This window comes from Microtus oregoni, unplaced genomic scaffold, assembly GCF_018167655.1.
Source record: "Microtus oregoni isolate MIOR12 unplaced genomic scaffold, Mior012 000005F_ref0000423, whole genome shotgun sequence".
NCBI lineage: Eukaryota > Metazoa > Chordata > Mammalia > Rodentia > Cricetidae > Microtus > Microtus oregoni.
In genome coordinates this window covers 45,555,714-45,577,651 of record NW_024543064.1, presented here as the reverse complement: position 1 = coordinate 45,577,651, position 21,938 = coordinate 45,555,714, and the positions used below count along the sequence as shown (strand labels likewise).

The window sequence follows — 21,938 nt, the reverse complement described above, 5'->3', positions numbered from 1 at the left end:
ATCATCTTTCAGCTGTGGTAGCTAGCTGCAGCTCCTGTGGTATCACGCCTGCCAGTATTCACACCCCTGTGCAAACCCTTTCCACAACGAAATCGTGTCTTAGGACACTACAGAAGCGGTTGTCATGGATGCTGCTGACCTCCTCAAGAGATCATGGTGAAATGGTTTTTTTATCTTTAGTCTTATTTTTATGCAGACTTACCACCCTAGGACTGCGGGAGGAGTACCAGTAAATGGAATGCTGGAATTAATGTTACACCCATAATCAAAACCACCCAGCGCAATGCAGCTTCAAATCAAGGCATCTCAGTCCTCCATCAGCCTCCTGAATCGCTTTCCCTTGGGGCAGAACTCAGGATCCAACACAGTCATGGCAAGTATCAAGGAAGTGTGTAGTTCCCAGCAGGTGGCTCATCCAGGAGTATCCTCCTCCAGCCACACGGGTGTGCCAAGGCGCTACAGTCAGAAGGAGCTGCAGCCTGTCAGGGACCGCAGGGTCACCGAGCCCCACCACGCGGGCGGGGCAAAAGGCGCCCGGAGGTCCCAAGGGCAGGAAGTGAGGGGGCGGGGCCTGGGAGGGTGTGCGCTTGCGCGGAGGCCCGCTGCTGGATCCCGCTCAGGCCGCGGCTAGAGTGCGTGCTCACGGTGACGGCTCGGCGTTCTCCCTGCGCTGGGCGGGGAGGGCGGAGATGGGGAGTTGGGGCCGGGGTTCGGGGCTGCGGTGGGCATGGGCCCTGCCAGGGTCGGCGCAAACGGCCGGGGTGGCGGGCTTTCTGGAAGCTTGCCTCCCCCGCCGGCGGTGCTAGGTTCCGCCTGAGCAGCGCTTCCTCCTGCGGTGTGGCTGGCCTGGCCTGTGCGGGTCTCCCCTTCCGTCCCGCCGCTCCTCCTTGTTCAGAGACAAATGCTCCTGTCGCAACTATTAGCATCAGGACAGTTCCAGGGAACTTACTGAATCCTAAGCAACTTGTATTCGAGGATCATTTTTAAATATTATTTACATGTCATCTGCGGTGCGACAGGGAGCACCTGAGCAGGGCAAACCTCAGAAACGTTAGTCTCTGGAGGTGAAAATAACCACAGTTGTAATTTAGGAGTTGATAGTTCGTAGGAACTGACCGCCTCAGGGCGACTCTCAAGGTCTTGGAGCCCTCCTAAAAGGATTTAGCTTCATTAGCCGGCATCCCCAGCCAAGGTGCAGGGGTGCTGTGTGACATTTGGAAACTGAAGAGCCAAGTCTGATAACTTTCTTTTTTAGAAGCCGCCCATCATGTACTTAGCTTGAATGATTATTTCAAAGTGCATGTCCTATTTTTGCCAATCTGACAGCTGTTTCCATAGAAACTAGAGAAGAAATAGTCGTTTTCAGGGAGAGTTGTTAAGACTGTCTTCCAGACGTCAGCTGTGAGAGCCAGTGAGTGCACTATTTGCTCATTCTGGGATGGCACTTGAAGAATTAAGGGTCTGGAATGTTCTTAGAGGCTAGCAATCCAAATAGTTTAATTTTCTCACATCATTAATTTCCTAATCCTACAAGTCTGCCAGCTATGTTTGTTGATCTGCCATGGTTCTTTGACGAGCACATGGCAGCCCCAGTTCTTTCTTAGGTACTGTGCGGTGTGGTGATTGGCTCTTTGAAAACGTATAGATCCCCACCCCCTTTAAAAAACCCTCCATTTTAAGGATTAATTAATGATTTCAGATTAAAAACCACTGTTTCTATTCTGGGAGGCAGGTGATTGTCAGTGGTAGAAATGATAATGATTTTAATTATGTACCTAGCGTTGGGGCCTTTTGTTTTTACCTTCTATTGGTAGACTGCGTTAAAAATGTTCGCACATGCCCTGAAATGAGCAGTTTTCATCTCATACGAGCGGAGCCAAGCGGTGTGAATTGTGTGTGTGATACGCTGATGAGAGTTTATCGTCGAAGGGGTGTCAGTGAACCAGACATTCTAGAATTTAGCAGTGGGTGGAGGAGGCTTGGAGATGGTGCCTGTGGAACTGGGGAGCCAGGAAGCAACATTAGGATGTTTACTGAAGCTCATAGAGAACCAGTGGCAATTATAGAAGTGCTTGCTTGGCTTAGTGTTTACAAAGTTCATGAACCCAGTAGTAGAAGTTAAACTGCCCAGAAAGAGGAAATACTGGATCCCCCCAGAATCTGCTTCCTAAATTACATGTAGGTCTTTTCTGAGGTTATTTTTGTATCCATTAGTGTGTTTTATCTTCGTTAGTTTTACAAACTGGGCAGGGGTTTTTGTCTTTTTTCTTCCCTGCTTTGTATCTGCTACACGGGTCTGACGTGTTCTATTCATTCATTATCTAATGAATTAGTGACTAAAACACTACTGAACGGAATGAGATAATGGAAAGTTTGGTTAAGATGATCAAGTTTTATTAATTTGGTTGGCAACATTTTGATATAGGTAAATTTCACAGTAAATCTGAACTTGTGGCCTGTGTAGAAAGGTTTGAAACATTTGGCATTGTGAAGGTCTGATTCGGTTACATTGCGGGACTTCCTTTGGGTGGTTGTGTTCACATCTTTCTGGCTCTACAGAAGCTCACCTGCCCCTAACATGCAAACCTTCTCTGCTCAGTGTGACAGCCACTGGTTCATAACTTCTCTTATAATAAAAACGAAGCAGACTACAAATTCCGTTCCTTAGATGCATCTAGCCACATGCTGGGGCTGCCATAGTGGACAGCACAGAGAACATTTCTATAGGAAGTTTTATGCGGTCTTCCTTTTGACCTTCAACTTAGCCTCTCCCTGTTATAAAGAAAGTGTAGGCAGAGACTGCACTTTCGTTTCCTGGCCACTCAGACCCAAATAATCACACAGAAACTATATTAATTGCAACACTGCTTGGCCAATAGTTTAGGCTAATTTCTAGATAACTCTTATATCTTAAATCAACCAATTTCTCATAGCATACAGAGGGGAATCCCACATCAAGAAAGTCTTGTTTTTTAAATTATCTTCAACAGCTCTGTGACTCAAGACAGGCCTGCCTTGGCCTGGCACACTAGCTTCAGGGCACTTGCAGGTAGCACTTACTGCTGATTTAGGTTAGCAGATCTGTTTGTGTGTGACTGACTCGTTAGGTTAGACTTACGTTGTTGATTTCATTTTTTTTATTTTTGCACCAACACTACCAGGCTGATTTGCCTTTCTTAAGGATTGCTTTAGATTGCTTGGAGAAGGGGTTGCTAGTGAACTAAAGCAGAGGGGCTGGAGAGCCTGTAGTAAAATCTCCATGCAGGGTCACAGAGCCCAGGGTGAGCTGCAGTGATGTAGTAAGGATGTAGATTGGCAGGACTGATTTAAGTGGCCTCTGCTCTTTGGGTGTTAAAATCCTAGGGCTAATCCAGTATAGTTTGGAACTTAGTCTCTGGAAGATTGGGAAATGTGTGTAAGGGGGATCCCTCAGGCTGCTTCTTGGCACATATTACATGGAAATATTAGCTTGCGCGTGAACTTGTGCGGCTGCCTCCAATCATGAAAACGTCTCTGAGATCATCTGTAAGACTCAGAAAGTGGACGAAGAGGGGGAACTGCTTTAGGGAGCTTCTGAAGCTCATTCAGATTTGGAAAGCACAGTGGTGTCAGAGAACATGAAGTCCTTCAGGCATTCATCTGCATCCATGGTTAACCTCCCTCCCTCCCTCCCTCCCTCCCTCCCTCCCTCCCTCCCTCCCTCCCTCCCTTCCTCTGTGGTCTCTCACCACATGTATATTCTGTCATTCTTTCTGTGCAAACACTTGCAGAACTTTCCCTCATGGGTCCACCTTGCATGGACTTGGTTTGCTGCAGCACCAACTGCAGACCCTACGTACACACTTCCTTAATTCCTGTGCTAGATATGCGTAATGTGGAGTTGTCTCTGTGGTAGATGTCTGCTGTTGGCTTTGAGACCAGTGGCCTTGAGGGGCTAACATGACCTCCTGCTGGCCTATTCCCTAAGTTGAGGTCATGGTCAGGCAAGTGCTAAAAGCTTTACGACAGTAAGCCATCAGATTTGAAGGAAAGAAAATGTGTTCATGTTGTTTTTGTAGTTTGATTTCTAGAAAAAAAAAGCACATGGCATCAATAAGAAATTTTATGTATTTTCCCCCAATAAATCCAGTTCTTGATTAGAATGTCAACGCCACAAAGATAAGGACTATATTTTATGTTCTTCCAATAGCTTCCATACCACTTAGCCAATGAAGAACCCAATGGCGTGTTCACATACATGAAGAAGGTTGGTCCCATTAGGTTACTATGGAGCTCAGACACTCCTGTTGCCTAGTGACATGGTATCTGTCTTAATGCAGACTAAGAAACTACTCACATACAGGACCTGCAGCTATGTATAGCATGTAGTACTTGCTAATGGTAATGATGTGCTTTCTATTATTACTGTAGATGGTGTTGATTCTACTTTAAAAACAGTGTCAGTAAGACAGGATGCTGTGCTGTACCAGCAGCAGCGCACACATCTGTTAACTGCATCTCTTGCGTGCCTCAAGAGCACCTGGAGCTCTGCCTGCATGGCGAGGAGCCTTACGGTGCAGCTCTCCGTCACTTTTTTATATGTGACACATGGCTACGAGTTTGCAATCATTTTCAGACTTAAATTATTACCATCATCATCGTCATCATTGTCATTATCATACCTCACTTCTTAGTTTAGTGCAGCGCAGAAGAGAGGAAGCTAGAAAGTTCAAGTGTTTTTCTAATTTGTTCTTCTATCAATAAAAACTTGGGTGAAAGCCTCATCAAAGAAGTGACAGAGGAGCAACCAGCTGTCCTTTTCCCCACACTCCCCAGATCAAAAAGGCATCTCTCTCAGTCCCTCCTTAAGCCTTCCTGTGCCTCTCTATTGTATCCTTGGTCCTCTAAAATCTCTATGGTCAATTCTTGTCAATAAGTCACTGGCTGCCCCTCCCCCACCCGAGTTTAACTTTATTAACACAGTCTCAAGAGTGTCTCACTGTGATCAAATATACCACAACAGGAAGTATCTTGTTAATGTCAAGCTATTAATAGGCTAAGTTGACTCTACTCTTTTTTAATTGGTATTATCTCAAAAAGGGCTTCCATGGAGTTAATTTTCACTTAGTGTTGGCCTTATTCACTTCATAAATTAATAACACAAAAGTGTACTGTACAAATTACGTACAAGTACAGTCTAATAACCTTCAAATTGTCAACTATGCAAACAATGCTAGTCACTAAAATTAGCAGTTTCGAAACATCTTTTTAGGTATTAATATTGTAATAGTAAAGTTAGTTTCATGACACGTCCTCCATGAGATTTTAAAACATTAGAAAAATTGAAAAAAATTTGAGGAACATAGATATAGCCACATAGATGTAGCCACATAGATATGATTATCAGTATTACAGCCTTGGCTCTATGTCCTGTGTGTGTATATATGTGTGCGGAAGTACAGTTGTATGGAGCTGTATATGTCTGCATTTGCAAGAGTACTTGGAAATAAGCTTCATTCATGAATAGATACTCTATCACGTATGTCAGGAATGAGATATTCACATCCATATCATCATCTAAGAAAAGTCATTTCCTACAACAACACATCTGTGTTTAGACACATCCATTTGTCTCACTTGACTTCTGAAGCTGATGTTCACTCCAGACTTTATCCAACGCATTTGATTATTCTGTCTTTTTTTCTCCCAGCATCTATTTTCTCTCTCTCTCTGTCTTTATGCATGTGTGTGTCATAGCACATGTATGGGTACCAGAGGACAGCTTGAAGGAGTTGGTTCTCCTTTCACTCATGTGGGTCCCAGAGTCATCAGGTCATCAGCTGGTTCTTTCCAAGCTTCAGGGAGATTTCCTACTCATGTGACCAGCTAGTACTCAGCGGACTAGCTAGGGCCTGTGCAGACACCGAGTTCTCTCTGTGCTCTTCTGTGTTCCTGTGCTCTGCCCGTAAGATCCAGCTACTGGCAGGTTAGGGCAGGTAAGGGGCTAGTCTCTCCTGTCTGTGTGTTTTTAGAAACTTATCAGGTAATTCTCTGCGTTAGTTGTAGGTTCTCATCTTGTTTCCTATCTTTTGATTCTTTATCACCTACTGCCAAGTATATTGAAACCCTTGTTTTATGTATTCTGATTTTAAAGCAATTTTTTAGGTGACATTAAAGTCTCTCTTCTTACATCCTGACTCCAATCAAAAGTCTCTCTCCCTCCTTTCTTTCTCTTTTCTTTTCTTTTTTTTTTTTTGAGATGGGGTTTCGGGGTTTCCCTGTGTAGCTCTGGCTGTCCTAAAATTCCCTTTGTAGACTAGGCTGGCCTCGAACTCAGAGATCTTCCTGACTCTGCCTCCCAAGTACCGGGATTAAAGACATCCACCACCCTGCCTAGCTAAGTTTCATGGTTTTATTTGAAAGAATACATTGGAATTTTGTAAGTTAGACTTTTCTGTCCTATTATATTCATTGTACTTGTCAATTGATACAAATTTATTCTTGTTTTACCTAAGCTATTTCTCTTCCCCCAAATGATTTTCTGATCAGATTCCCTGCAATAAAAAAAAAAAAAACCACATTTTTTTTTTTAAATGAAGTTTTCGATTCAAGTGTTGCAAATAAGCACTGTGTAGTGAACTAATGCTGTGTGTACCCGTTTGGTTTGTCCTGTCGAAAGGAGCTGCTGTGGGCGATGGGCAAGAGCACAGGCGTTCATCTTAGGATGTTTAACACACATTTCTTAAGCATCCCATTCCCGGTTTGCAAAGACGTATTTTCCACAGGTGCTTACATCTTATGTTTTGTGTTTTAGGTAGCTGAGCAAAAGCAAGATGAGCTTCCTGTATGGACTGCAGTCTTCCACGAGAAACCGGTTTCTCTCTGGAGTGAATTCCCTGGCCAACTGGAGACAGTGGAAACCACTAGCAGGCTGTCCACAAGCACGAAGACCTTGGGTAGTAAATGCGAGTCGGGGACTTAACACAGTCAGTCAGCGTCACTCGCTGACTTTACAGCCCGGAAACTTCCATTTTTGTAGGACCTCCAGTAACAAAAAATCAAGATACTTCTCAAATGGCCAAAGCCAGGAAACGGGGGTGCTTATGGACAAACGTACTGTTCTCACGTCCTGTTCTCTCGGAGCAAGGGAAGGGGTTGGTGGTCCTGCTCCTGCAGCCTTGTGTCCTCTGAGCTGCGCTGCTGCAAGGGCCGCCCGGAGTTTCCACACGTCTCCACGGGCTCTGGCCGCCCCAGTCCCTCTCTTGCTGCTTATTCTGAAACCAGTGCAGAAGCTCCTTGCCATCATTGTGGGCAGGTAAAAATGCTTGAGGGAAACAACATTTGTGTTTAAGTTCTTAACTTTTCATATTACATTTGTATATGTAATATGAAACTTACAATAATTTTTAATAATTGAATTTTATTGTTTTATAAAGCTCTACTTTTAAAAAAACTTTCCCTTATACCATATTCAACTCAAAATTTAGTTTTTAAAGGTAAGTTCTACTAGTCTTGTTCTGTGCGATCTTGGAATCATTGGCTTATTGTACAGAAATGGATCCTTAAGTTTGGTGCTAGAGATGTTTCTAAGAGACTTCAGATCTCTGATCGGGAGAATGGGAAGTACTGGCGGCAGCTTGTGAGACAGCAGCACCTAAGAACATCACCTTTGCATTTTGTGGGACTTAGGCAGTGAGCATGGAGTGAGGGTCTTCCCTCATATAACTGGGGGCTCAGGCTTAGCCACATCAGTGATGCTCATCTCTACCATTCTGTTTTCAGTGTATCCTTGTTCTGTTTCTCTTGGTCATCCTTCATGATTACTTGTTTTATAGCTAGTGCTTGTTTCTCAACCTCCTTTCCTCATTTCATGAAGGTTGGAGAAGGCAAATCATTTCTTCATAAAGTTTTCTTATGTTTAGCTCTCTACTTCCTTCCATACTCACAACCCAGTCTGCTTTTATTAAAAGTTGAAGAATTCCTCTGTAATATGTTTAATTCTACATGTTTGATGTTGAAGGTCAGAAAATTGGTATCTACGTTTGCTCCTAAGTAACTATCTCATCCTTGTTTGTAGGGATGATGGTTTTGTGAGTTCTAGTCCTTTAAAATTGTCTGATTTGGTGTTGATTTTACTATTGTAAATTTCCTCTTATAATATGTTCCACATATAAGTAAGTAGTAATTTTATAAATGTTGTATAAATAGGAAATAAGTGGCCAGGCAGTGGTGGCATACATCTTTAATCCCAGCACTTGGAAGGCAGAGGCAGGCGGATCTCTGTGAGCTCAAGGCCAACCTGGTCTACAGAGTGAGTTCCAGGACAGCCAGGGCTACATAGAAAACCCCTGTCAACCCTATCTCCAAAAACCAAAAATTTAAAAAAAAAAAAAAAAAAAGGAAAAAGTGTTCGTATGACTCCTTGGTTCAGTCACTTTGCCAAGGCATTTCATGTGTGTCTCTGCGCCAGCTTTCCAACACTGAAATGTCTGAGATAAAAAGGCAGCAAAGACATATTTCAGCTCATGCTGTCCGAGGTTTCAGTCCATGGTTGCTTAGGCTCTAGGGCCACTTGGTGCATCTTGGTGGGAATACATGGCAGAGGAGACTTAATACATTTCATGATGGCCAGGAAGGCAAAGAGAGAAATGGATAGGGACCAGGAGCCTAACATCCGCTTCAAGGACATCCCCAGTGACCCTACTTCCTATCACTAGACACCTGACATCTTGTAGTAGTGCCACAGGCCAGAGACCAAGCCTTTGATATGGAATACAGAGACCTTTTGGTGGAACTATGATAGCAGGAACTTGGTAAATTACAGGATCTAAAAAATTGCTTTGTTAAATGAATCCCTGTTAAGGGATTTGTGTGTGTGTGTGTGTGTGTGTGTACACATATGTGTGTGTCATAAATTTTATTAAGACCTGACAAATGTGTACACAAAGAAATGTTTTGTTCCACTATTGAAAACATTGCTTGTTGTCAGTGTTTAGAGCACTTGAGAGAACTATTGTCAGCTCACAAGGCCGTCCCCAGGTTGCATCTGTAAGGTGTCCATTTCTTTACTCTGCTGCTTCCAATCCTCCCTTCCCTTTGGGTGCTCTAGTGACACGCTAGTGGAGCGGCTGCTCTGAGCAGCACCGCTCACTCCCGGAGTCAGAGCCGAGGTAGCTTCTCTTCTTCCTTGCTGGGTTATAGACTGAGCTGGAGTCTGGGGACCAGCAGGAAGAGCAGTTTGAAAGGTACATATTTATCCTTCGTGACCCCAAGAAGATGGCCTGGGGACTCTATCTACCTTCCCTTTACTCCCGGGTTTTCTTCTTGCTGCCTACGATGGACCGACTGGACCATCCGGCCACTGTGGCTAGGTTGTCCTCTGTATCAAGCTATTACATGAGGAAGAGCCTATGAGGTGACATGCGCATGATGATTAGAAGAGCACTTTGACATGGCAACCAATTCCAGTGTTGGTCGGTGGTAGCTGTAAGACAGCTCCCCACGTTAGTCTTTGCCGTCACACTAGCTGAGGAGGGAAATTCAGACGAGCCTTATGGATTTTATAGAGTTTCTGACTTTTTCATACTTTAGCTAAGAATTTTATAATTTAAAATGCTGTGTGTACAGAGAAACATAGAGATTGAAGTAATTGATGCTGTAAAATCGTGGCTCATGTGTGTGAGCTTTGTTGGAAGGTGAGCATGCACTTAGGATGCTCCTTTCTGGTTTGTCACAGGGGTATAAGGAAATGGTGGCAAGCACTTCCTCCCAACAAGAAGGAGCTATTTAAAGACAGCGTGAAGAAGAATAAATGGAAGTTGCTCCTTGGCCTGAGTGCCTCCGGACTGTTGTTTGTGGTATTCTATTTCACTCACCTGGAAGTGAGCCCTGTCACAGGAAGGAGCAAACTGCTGTTGCTGGGGAAGGAGCACTTCAGACTTCTCTCAGACCTGGAGTACCAAGTGGTAAGTAGCAAGAACTGTCCTTAGCTAGATTGCATAAGGAGGCACTGAGGCAGGAGGCCTCTTTACATATGGAAGATGCACTGCTTTTAATTTTAGTCTTTGATAGAACATAGTAACTTTTTCCCAGGTCTCATACCCAGGGAAGGGCTTTGCATCATGTGCAGTGGGGCTTTCCTCCCACCCAGGTGGCCCCTGCTCTGCTCAGGAAAACCTCGCTTGATGTTCAGACTGGCTCAAACCAGCGACTAGATCATGCTGAACTGGGAACTGTGCCTTTGTGGTTGTGCCCCGTGCTCAGCAGTGCCAGTTTTCCTTCCTCTGCTTTCTTACCATAGGGCAACTTAACGTAGTCTGTGTCCACCGGCCTTATTAGGTTAAGCTCCGTGGGACCAACAACATTGTTGGTTTGTTTATTTTATCCTAGGAACTAACACAGCATGCAAAGTAGTGCTTAGTTTTTATGTATCAAATAAGTGCTTTTTATGTATCAACTAAGTAAATAGGTTGTGAGAATTTTTATACCTTGAAAGTCAGGTGTAATAAGACAGTTGTTATTTTTCCAAATATCAGTTTTGACTTTTGAAATCTTACTGTATTTTCTGCCATTTTTTTCTTCTTAAGACAGTTTCCCCATGAGACCCAGGTTAGCCATCAACCTGTGACCCTTATGTCTCCGTCTCCTAAGTTCTGAGGTTATAGGTGTGTGCCATCATAATAACTTCTTTTCTGAATGCTCAGTAAAGGAGTGATTTAGAAATCTTAATTCTTTGAGATGTGTAATAACTATAGTACTAATGACACATTGTGTACTTTGTGCTCTCGTGTGTCCTCAAGGATGAAGACCATCCTTGCATTCCAGTAGATCCCACCTACAGGGATGTGCTGAATGCCATTGGTTGAATAGGTGATAGCTCCAGGGTGCTCAGGTCTTCATGTCTGTTTAATGCAAATGAATACCTGAGCTTGTCAAAGGAAGGTTATCATTGATACTGTCTTAGTTAGGGTTTCCATTGCTGTGAAGAGACACCATGACCACAGTACTCTTATAAAAAAAAAACCATTTAATTGAAGTGGTGACTTACAGTTTCAAAGGTTTAGTCAATTATTTTTATGACAGGGAGCATTGTGGCTGGGAGTATTGCAGCATGCAAGCAGACATGGTGCTGGAGTACTTTACATCTTGATCCAAAGGCAACAGGAAATGAACTGAGACACTGGGCATGGCTTGAGCATATATGAGTCCTCAAAGTCCACCTCCACAGTGACAGGCTTCCTCTAACAAGGCCATACCTACTCCAGCAAGCCACACCTCCTAACTATTTTCTTTTTTTCTTTTTTACCATTTTCTTTTAAACACCACAGATAGTAATGACTTTTTACTATAAAAATTGCTCTTAGTTAAGATAATGACACTGTCTTAGAAGAATACATACAGAAATTCAAAGTATCTTTTAAAATTTAGTCTTAATAGGAAGATAGGTTGAGAAAAATATTATAGAAAGATTGGAACAAACCTTGTATGAAATTGTATATCTTCTACTATTCAGATAGCTTAAAAAATGAATACATGAATATATGAATGGATTTGTTTATATGTATATACCTTGTGTATACATATGACTCTGTATATATGTATAAAAGTGTTCATGTGATTAGACATTTTTATTGCTTTATCTACTGGTCTGTGAATCCAAACATTATTATAGAGCTATTATAATATTCTGTAATTTCATAGTGTGTAAACTAGTGTGTTGTCAGCTTGACACAAACTAGAATCATCTGAGAGACAAAGGAGCCTCTGTTGAGAAAATGCCTGCACAAGAGTGGTCCATAGGCAAGCCTGTGGTCCATTGTCTTGACTAATGATTGATGTGGGAGGGCCCAGCTCACTGTAAGCAGTGCCATCCTTGGGTAGGTGGTTCTGGGGTGTGTAAGAAAACAAACTAAGGCAGCTATGAGGAGACACCAGTAAACAACATTCTCCCAGGGCTTCTGCTTCAGTTCCTGCCGGGCCTGGTGATGGAGTGTGGCCTTGAAAGTACAAGATGAAATAAACCCTCTCCTCCCCAGTGGCTTTGTCGTGGTGTTTATCACAGCAGTAGGCAGCAAATTCAGCTTCTTTGAGGAGGATTAATAGAGGACTTTTAAAATTTGTTTACACTGTGAATTCTTCTTTTTTTTTAAAGATTTATTTATTTGTTATGCATACAGTATTCTCAGTATTCTGTCTACAGGCCAGAAGAGGGCACCAGATCTCATTACAGATGGTTGTGAGCCACCATGTGGTTGCTGGGAATTGAACTCAGGACCTTTGGAAGAGGAGGCAGTGCTCTTAACCGCTGAGCCATTTCTCCAGCCCCTGTGAATTATTCTTTAAAAATGGTGATTGATGTAGTCTTCTAAGTCCATATTCCATTAAGTCATATATTGTAGTGCATCTTGAAAAAGATTATCAGCCAGGAGGTGGTGGTGCACGCCTTTAATTCCAGCACTCGGGAGGCAGAGGCAGGCAGATCTCTGTGAGTTCGAGGTCAGTCTGGTTTACAAGAGCTAGTTCCAGGACAGCTAGGACTGTTACACAGAGAAACCATGTCTTGAAAAGCCAAAAGAAAAAAAGGAAAAAGAAAAATGTTATCAACTTGATTTATATATTAAACTATGCATTTTATAAAAATTAAATATTTGTAGAATAGCCTTAATTTTTCTCAGTATATATGATAGAATCTCTCAGAAAAAAGCTTCAGAAAAAAATGTTCTCCTATATAAGATAGCTATGCTTTTTAATCAGCATCACATAGAGAAAACGATTTGGCCATTAGTTCTGAGATCTCAGTGATTTTCTTTCCTTCAGTGTCGATCAAATATTTTACAATTTGTGAGATATTGTCTCTCTTTGTAAAAGCCTGAGTCTATATTATGAATAGAGTGTTCTTCCATTTAGTAGGTTATGAAAGTAATTCATTTTCTTTGACTCTCTCTCTCTCTCTCTCTCTCTCTCTCTCTCTCTCTCTCCTGACTGGGTTTCTTGTATCCCAGGCTGGCCTTGAACTTCCTCTGCAGCAGACAAAGGATGACCTTCTAACCATCCTGGTTCCACCTCTCCAGTGTTCAGAGTACAAGGCTGTGTACACACTGGGTTTGTGCTGAGTGAGGCTCAAGCTCAGGCTTTGCATACGCCATTAGAGTGCCCACTCTGCCAACTGAGCTATATATGAAGTTTTTCATGTGAATCCTTTAGTATCTAGGCAGTTTTGTTTCCTGGAATTCTTAGGAAGATAGAAATAGCTAAGCATTTTATTTGCATATAGACTAATAGAAAAGAAGAATAAAATTTGAATTGAATTATGCTATATGAAAAAATCGTATAATTTATTCCTTTGTGAGACACTATACTGCTTTTACATGAATAATTTAAATTTCAGAAATGTGAGCATTTAATATATGTACATTTTCATACAATTCAAAATTAAAATACCCAACACTAGTCAAATGAAGCACTTTTCATGAAGCAGCATAAGCAAGAGCTCTTAAACAATACTTTTTGAAAAATCTTCTAGTGGATGGAAGAATTTAAAGACGCTATGCTGCCCGAGAGAGACCCCCGCTACCTGACTGTTAAAGAAGTGGTGTATCATCTGACTCAGTGCAATCAGGATGTCCCAGGGATCTCTGAGATCAACTGGGTGATTCATGTGGTTGATTCCCCAGATGTGAATGCCTTTGTCCTTCCTGTAAGTAAATACTTTAAAATACATTTTTGTTTCTAGCTTTTGTGTCTTTAAGTTTTACTGTGGGCTGATTGCTTATGTTATTCTCTTTATGTGCAGAACGGGCAAGTGTTTGTTTTCACTGGGCTTTTGAACAGTGTAACCGATACTCACCAGCTCTCCTTCCTTCTGGGCCATGAGATTGCACATGCAGTCCTGGGGCACGCAGTAAGTACCCGGATGATGTGCAGCTGTTGAACGTTGCTTTGGTGTTACCACGTTGTAAGTACCCGGATGATGTGCAGCTGTTGAACGTTGCTTTGGTGTTACCACGTTGTAGCCTTTAAAGAACCCAATCTTTTCAGGATTTTTTTTTCTTTTAATGATGGAATGTACTTGCCTTATTCTGTACCTGAAAAAAAGTGATTAGCCTATTTTGAGACTTTTACAGTCTTTAGTGTGTGATACCGAATAATTAGTGTTTCTCTTAAATACTGTTTTTATCACCTGTCTCTTTTGCTAAAAAGTAATTAGTCTCAACCTCTAATTATTTCACATTAAAATTTAAACTTTCATAATTATTAACATACTTACATCTAGTCAGAAAACTAATTGTTGGAAAGTGATATTACTATTTAAGTGGTAAATCAGTTTTATTCTTACTCATTTTCAAAAGATGGCTTGGAATATTGTTGGAAAATGTCTAAGTGATATGCAATATGACACGAATGTGGAGCAGTAATGACACCTTGCTGGAACAGTTTACTGAGCTTCATCTAATATGTTCTTTCTCACTCAGAGCTTTAATAACTTATGAGCATGTATCTATCATTCCTGGTTTATGTGTTAAGAAACTAACATTTAAAATGACTAATAGTGGTCATCTGGGTCTTTAATAACACACAAAACATATTTTTTTGTACTCATTTTTGATTGCTATTTATTAAAAATGTTAATGAATCTTTTGCACGTATAAATAGAGATAAATATATTTTTATTTTCTAATGAACTATGCAGTTAATGTTTGTGAGAGGATTACAATAAGCTAAATCGTAAGTGCAAATATTTTTAACTTCAAATGGAAATTATAATGGTTTTAAATCTTTCCCGAAGTCATTTAAAATTCTACCTATTCTTTTTTTTTTTTTTTTTTGATTTTCGAGACAGGGTTTCTCTGAAGTTTTTTGGTGCCTGTCCTGGAACTAGCTCTTGTAGACCAGGCTGGACTCGAACTCGCAGAGATCCACCTGCCTCTGCCTCCCGAGTGCTGGGATTAAAGGCGTGTGCCACCACCGCCTGGCAATTCTACCTATTCTTTAGTGGAATAATTAGGCGAGCTGGGCCAAAGTTGCTCTTTTTTGAAGCATTCATGATTTCTTTTGAGCTACAGGAAAATATTTAAAGAATATTTTCCCTAAATATTTACAAGAATAAATCTAAGCAATAGAAATAGTATCATTATAGTGTATTTCAACATCTCTCAAATAATGATGTCTTAATATATCAGTGATGCATTAATGAATGAGACAGGCCCTTTCTCTTGGGTTAGTTTGGCAAAGTGTAAGTTTAAATTTGATTTCGCCACTTCTCTTCCTGTGTCTTCCATCTGTATGTTGTGTGTATGTGTGTGATCTATTTGTCCCGTCGCCTGTATCAGTGTGTGTATGTTTGAATCTGTGCCTGTGTCTCTGATTATGTCTGTCTGTAACACCGAACTTTGGTCTGTGTTTATTGGACAACACAGAGAATTTGGTAATCTTTAAGCAGAAATCTTTAATGGTTTTACAAGGGAAGAAATGACTTTACTGACCCCATCTGACCCAGAATAGCACCCAGTAGTGTACGCAGGTGCTGCCAACTTGTATCTACATGTTGTTTAAGGTTGCTTTCAAGATGTGGCTGTTGTAGCCTTAAAAGATGGTACCATTCAGCTGATGTGGCGTCCATCAGTGCCTGTCAGTGTGGGGTTACCACCACCAGTATAGGATGGCAGTCAGATGAAACAGAAGAGGCAGGGAACAGCCATGATGGAAAAAAGTTACTGTTTCCTTGACAAAGGTCTCTTATTATCAAAACATTTTCTCTTTTGGAAGTCTTAGTTTTGATTAAACCTGGCTTTTATGCTGTTTTCTTTTTTCTATAAATATGCAGTTTAAAAAATGTTTCTATTTTTTAAGACTAAAAACAGTTATACTCTCTTTAATATTCTATAGTAAGGGTGTTCTCTTTATAAACATTGTCATGTTGACTTCAGTCTTTCATAGTAGAATTCAATAACTGTTTTACAGCTAGTGACTGTTGTGTGATAGTTGTTTTTTGAGGAGAGATTATATTGTGAAGGTCATAGTCTGATTTTAGTTTTTAGCCATGTTGTGTCCATTCAGGGAGTGACTGGTAGAAAGTCAGCCTGGTAGTGAGTTAACACACACTAGTGACTGGTGAATATGCCCATGCATTTAACTTTTACTAGACATTACTGGGCAGAACACACTTTTTATACAAGCCTTTTCTGCTTACTGCTGTGAATATGTCCAACACTCAGAACCCAATTCTCAGTGATAAATACCAAACTTTCACTACAGAAAATTTGTATAAATGTGTTATTTTCTTTCATGTATTAGGTCATACATACCAAAATACCTTTAATTAAATTTGTGATCTCTTTCTGAATTTTCTTGTTTTAAGTGTGTTATCTATTATATGTATATATATATATATATATATATATATATGTAGGCTTTATGTAACAATATAAATGTGATAAACACTTTTATTTGATGTGTAGAGTATAGTGTCTATGTTAAAAACCAAAAAAAAAAATAGCATCAGCCTGTGATTTTTTTTGGTCCTTTTACTAATAGCTATGTGAATTGGAGCAATCACAAAATATCTATTCCCAGTCCATTATCTATAAAATGGTGCTTATCATACCAGAGGAATCATTGTGCTGGTTAATGTAAGAAACTAGTTTATTAATTTATTTAATTAATTTATTTGTTACTGTCTCTGATGATGAATAATTAGCTCAGCAAAAGTGGTACAATGTTAAAGGCATAAGTGACTCACAGGTGTATAAGCAAAGAAAAGGGGGCATGCCAGGAGACAGCATGGATATGAAGGGAGAAATTCTTGACAAGTAAAAACTCTTGGCTGCAGCCTGATGGCATGAGTTAGATCCCAGGTCCCACATATGAAAGGAGAGAACTGACCCTACAATTTGTCCTCTGACCTCCTTGTTACACGCAGAAGTTTCTGTCCTTTCTCATCCTACAGCAGAGTCGTTCAGTCCCAAAGAAACACACAGAGACTTATATTAATATATAAACTGTTTGGCATATTAGCTCAGGCTTATTATTAATGAGCTCTTACAACTTAAATTAACCAATAGTTCTTATCTATGTTTTGCCATGTGGCTTGGTACCTTTTATCATTAAGGCCTTCTCATCTTGCTTCCTCTGTGTCTGGGTGTCCACTGCAGACTGAGCCTTTTCCCTTCCCAGAATTCACCTAGTCTGGTCACCCCACCCTTACTTCCGGCCTGGCTACTGGTCTATCAGTGTTTTCTTAAAACCAATACAAGTGACAAATCTTTACAGTGTACAAAGCATTATATCAGAGCTTGTCTATTGTACTATGGCATGCCCATGCCCTACACACAAACACACACATACACACACACACACAATAAAAACTAAATATAATAAAATAATTTAAAAAAATCAGATCTTTGTTCATGTTGGCCAATTGAACACACATAATTATTTAGTATGATTAAGTGATGGCTAGAAAGTATAAATGTGTACTGTTTCAGTTTACTAAATACTAATTTATTAAGTGATTTTCATTGTTTTATTATTCTCAGGCAGAAAAGGCTAGCTTGGTTCACTTACTGGATTTCCTTGGTATGATTTTTCTCACTATGATTTGGGCTGTCTGTCCACGAGACAGCTTGGCACTTCTGGGCCAATGGATACAATCGAAGCTGCAGGAGGTAAGTCTAAGATGACCTGTGGTGAGCATGCAACAGTACCCATGGAAAGCAGTGTCTCTCAGAGCTGTGTTAAAGTCTGTCCTGGAGTCAGATATGGAGTTTTAGTGTCTGATTTTCATTTTTAGGTGTTGTTCCTATGTAGCATTTAATTAAGGAATTCTACATCTGTTCAGTGATATATAAGGATTGATTAAAAGAGCTACCATGGATTTTTTTTCATAGATGTTGATATCATAGAGACAAAACCTAGTCACTGGTCCTTCCCTTATCTCTGTGACAGTGGCATCCTTCCTCCAGAGAGCTCTTTCAAGAAGCCTGAAGTTTTAATGATCATGGGGCTGGCTGTGGTTTCATATCATTCTCCGTCGCTGCTTATGCAGTTAAACAAACACTTCCTAGAATACATGGGTGGGGCAGTTTTAGGTGCTTTAGTGCTGATAATAATAATCTCGTGACTAAGCCCTTCATTGTTCAGAGTGCTGTGTTACTGAGGATCGGTCTTGTCATCCTCACAGCTATGCTAACCACATTGAAACAGTGGTTCTCAAATTGAAGAAGAAAGAGCAGTTAGGTTCAGATGATGGCACATCATGTTTGGAACTTTCTTCTGTCAGTGACCTGCTGGGCTGTCAATGAAGCCCTGCCTCTTAGGCATAATTTTTTCAACTAATAGTTAACCTGAGAACAGGGATGCCTTTGGTATGGATCCTTTTCTTCTAAATTGAGGCCTCCCAATGACTCTGTTGTCAGTGGATGTTGCTCCATTGGGTTGGTACACTCAGTGGTGCACACTTGGTTAGTGCACTGAACTGACCCCTGCCTTGCAGTTCTCCAGCTTGAAACCTGTAGCTGAGAGGGAAGGAAGTCCTGGGCCACGCTCACACACTGTTGCTTGTATCTGTTACAAGCATGTGGCTGTGTTTGAATAGTTGCTTCCTGGATTAATAGCTCCTTTGTCAAAAGTCCTGCTTCTTGATCCAGTTCCTACAAAGTTTTAGTGCTTACTGCAAATTAGAATTTAATTGGAAAACATTCTCATAAATACAAGTAATTAGGAAAATTAAAGTTACGGTAACTGTTCATGTTTTTTTTTTTTAAAAAAATTAAATCAGAAGAAAGTTTTATTTTCCTAACTAATCAATATTTAGAAAAGGAAATGAAGATAATTAATCACAGAAGGGGCTCTCCTCTGTGGTTAATTTTCCCTCTGATGTTTTCGGCTAGTGTTATTGGCTCTCATATACCTATATTTTTTTTAGAACTGTGAGATTTATGTTCCTTGGCCCCAGTTAAGTCTGTCCCACTCCTCAGCAGCACTTTCTTCAGCAGCAGAGATTTTACATGGGGAGTGAAATAAGCTGATGGTAGCAGAGGCTGTCCAGGCAGGCGCATCCCTAGCTTCCTTATTTTCCTGCTTAACACAGGAGTCTAATGGAAGAAACAATGGCCTCATTTACATTTTCAATCTTAGAGGACAGACATTTCATACTAGATTTTCTGTGAAATTAATTTAACATTCATTTTTTTAATTCCTTTGATCATGAAATAAATCCACTTAATGAAGATTTTTTCTGTCCTCCTTCTCAGTATGTGTTTGATAGACCGTACAGTAGAACACTGGAGGCCGAAGCCGACAAGATTGGACTGCAGCTCGCTGCAAAGGTAAAGGGATCAATAGCTGAAAGCAGTGTCCCTCGCACAGCTGACCAATGTGTGCTGTCTTGACGTGTGGCACAAGCACAGGCCAAACATTAAGTCATGCACGTGTTAACCCTTTGTAGTACTCATCTTTGTATTATTATAACAAAATTTTACAGACAGCTCAAGTATAATAAAAGGTTTGCTGAGCCCACAGTCAAGAAGTTTCAGGGGCGTGTTAAATGCCCACGTTGGCTCAGTTCTGGTGAGCGCAGAAGATGGTGTCACATTATGGCAGGATCATGTGCAGAAACAAGTCGGTTACATCTAGAACCAGAGAAGAGAAAAAGAGATGACAATCAAGATGTCACAGTCCCTTTTCAAGGGCACATCCTCAATGTCATAAGCGGTCTTTTATTTGGCTCCCCTTTGAAGGGTTTGTCACCTCCCTGGAGCACCTTATTGGGGAAATGCCTTTAGTCACAATGGACCCTTAGGGGTGACTTAGCCCTCATCCCCACCATAGTACTTTCCATAAATCTATACTACTTGAAGGCTGTATCTCTTAAAGGAATGAATGAGTAACTGAAAGTATTCAGCTCTCTTCTCCATATGTGACTGTAACTGGCAGGATGTATTAAAAGTTTTAATTTTTATTAGAAAGCATTTTTTTGCATGCATGAAATTTTTGGTTATAGACACGAAGTATGCAAATTAAAACTTCAAAAACATATGAATGTATAATACCTTAGGCCCTTATTGCTATGTGAGTCTTCTGGAAGGCCGATGCTGCCTCTGTTCTACACCCCTTGTCGCTGTGACCTAATGGGGGGGGGGGTTGAGAAAATAAGACTGAGTGAGCATCTACTACTGAGCTGTGTCATGGAGAATAAGTGGGGTCAGTCTAGCAGCTGGCTCTCTGAAGCTCCAGGGGTGGCTCTTGGTCCTCACAGGATTGTGCTAGTTCTCTGTTGGGCAGGAGGCTTCACCAATAATTACTATTTTAATCACCTGTGGTAGATGAGTTATTGTTGTTAGCAGAACATTTTTAAATGAGTATAAACTATACAGTTTATGTATTAAATTACAATGTTATTTGGCCCTTTGTTGAGTTTCCAGTAGTTATTAATTAGTAAAAGTCACTATTATTTAACTTGTCATTGTGAATCCTAATGGATTTGGCTCTGAAAATGATACTACATATTTACAAAAGTAAAAGTGTCTCTTGGCATGTTAAGTAAGAAGGCTCAGGCTCTGTGTGGTAAGAGTTTATTGAGTAAGGCCCAAAGCTGGTGTATGGGCTCCTAATCTGACTGTGCTGGCATCACAAGGTTCCTTATGTGCGTTTTGTCCTCTGGTTAAGAAGCTTTAGTTTCCCTTAGTAAATTGATTCTGAGTTCAGAGAAACCTTATTATATTAGCTCTTTTCTGTCACAAGAAGAATTGGTCAAGGTAGTTCCATTTTCTCCATGGACAGCTAACATCCTCAGCCCCAATTATTGAAAGGTAGATCTGGGGGCATGCTGATATAACACCTGCAATTTTAATAGCTTAGAGGTGGAGGCAGGAGGAGCGGAAGTGCAAGGCTAGCCTGAGCTACATGACACTCCTCCTGGAAAGGCTGGACAGACAAAAACTGTTATTTTTGTTGGAAGAGTTAATTGCCTTTTTGGAGATTTGCTCCCTTGTGACTAGTCATTCATCCCTGGCACATAGTTCCTTTAGGGGGTTCTGTAGTGTGGACTTGATGTTCTTCGATCTTTGCATGCTTGTATACATTTTATAATGATATCATTAAATTATATGTCTATAAAAACTTGCCTGGGCTAACCGACCAGTATCTAATGCACTGAATTTTCCCATCCAAGAATGATGTATTTGTCATTTTCTTAGCTGTTGTTTAATTATTCTTAATAATGCTTTAAGCTTGGTTTTGTATATAGGGATGGCATATATTTTGTCTGATTTATTAAGTGTTTGATATTAAGATATACTCATTTAAAGATAAATTTCTTGCCGATAGAAATATAATTGACTTACACAACTGACCTTGTCTCTATCAACCAACCCACCTACCTGTCTGTCTCCCCCCGCACCCCATTCTCCCTTTCTTCCTAATCAGTGTTTCCCCATCTTATTATTAGTGTAACATCCAGATGTCAGCACAAGCTGATGGTTGGGCAACTTTGTTTTCCCTGATCCTAGAAGAAGGAAATGTCTCATGGTTCTTGTAAGGTTTCTTAGAGGTTGTATTAGCTATGTTTCTGTTGCTGTGCTAAAACCCCATGACCAAGGAGTGTTTATTTGAGCTTCTGGTTGCAGAGGGGTAAGACCCAGTGTGGCAGGGAAGGATGGCAGTGAGCAGCAGGTGTGGCGGCAGAAGCAGGAAGCCAACAGCTCAGATCTCAAGTAGAGCAGGAAGTGGAGAGAGCCAACTGGCCGTGCCTCCAGGCTTTCAGTCTTAGAGCCCCAGTGACTCGTGTTCTCCATCAAGGCTGCACCACCCAAACCTCCCAACACGGTGTGCAAATGCCTCAGCCTGTGGGGCTTTCCTCAGTCACTTCACTACAGGGGCCGTCCATCATGTAGAGGGGTCTGCCTTTAGTTCCTCATGGTTTGGGAAATGGTTTTCATTATGAAAGAATAGTGTAGCTTGTC

General features: G+C 41.0%; 1 protein-coding gene across 2 annotated transcripts in view; it reads left to right on the top strand.

The window, feature by feature from the left end:
- The first annotated feature begins 566 nt into the window (after nt 1-566).
- Nucleotides 567-21,938, top strand: part of Oma1 (OMA1 zinc metallopeptidase) — a 58,289-nt gene continuing 36,917 nt past the window's right edge. The window contains exons 1-7 of one of the 2 annotated variants that reach the window (XM_041652458.1): nt 567-632; nt 6,794-7,294; nt 9,716-9,944; nt 13,502-13,675; nt 13,772-13,879; nt 17,514-17,642; nt 19,230-19,304. In XM_041652458.1, coding sequence (XP_041508392.1) covers nt 6,813-7,294; nt 9,716-9,944; nt 13,502-13,675; nt 13,772-13,879; nt 17,514-17,642; nt 19,230-19,304 — 1,197 coding nt within the window. In that variant the 5' untranslated portion in view covers nt 567-632; nt 6,794-6,812. Of the gene's footprint in view, nt 646-6,793; nt 7,295-9,715; nt 9,945-13,501; nt 13,676-13,771; nt 13,880-17,513; nt 17,643-19,229; nt 19,305-21,938 lie in introns of both variants that reach the window. The other variant, XM_041652457.1, reaches the window with a different exon arrangement.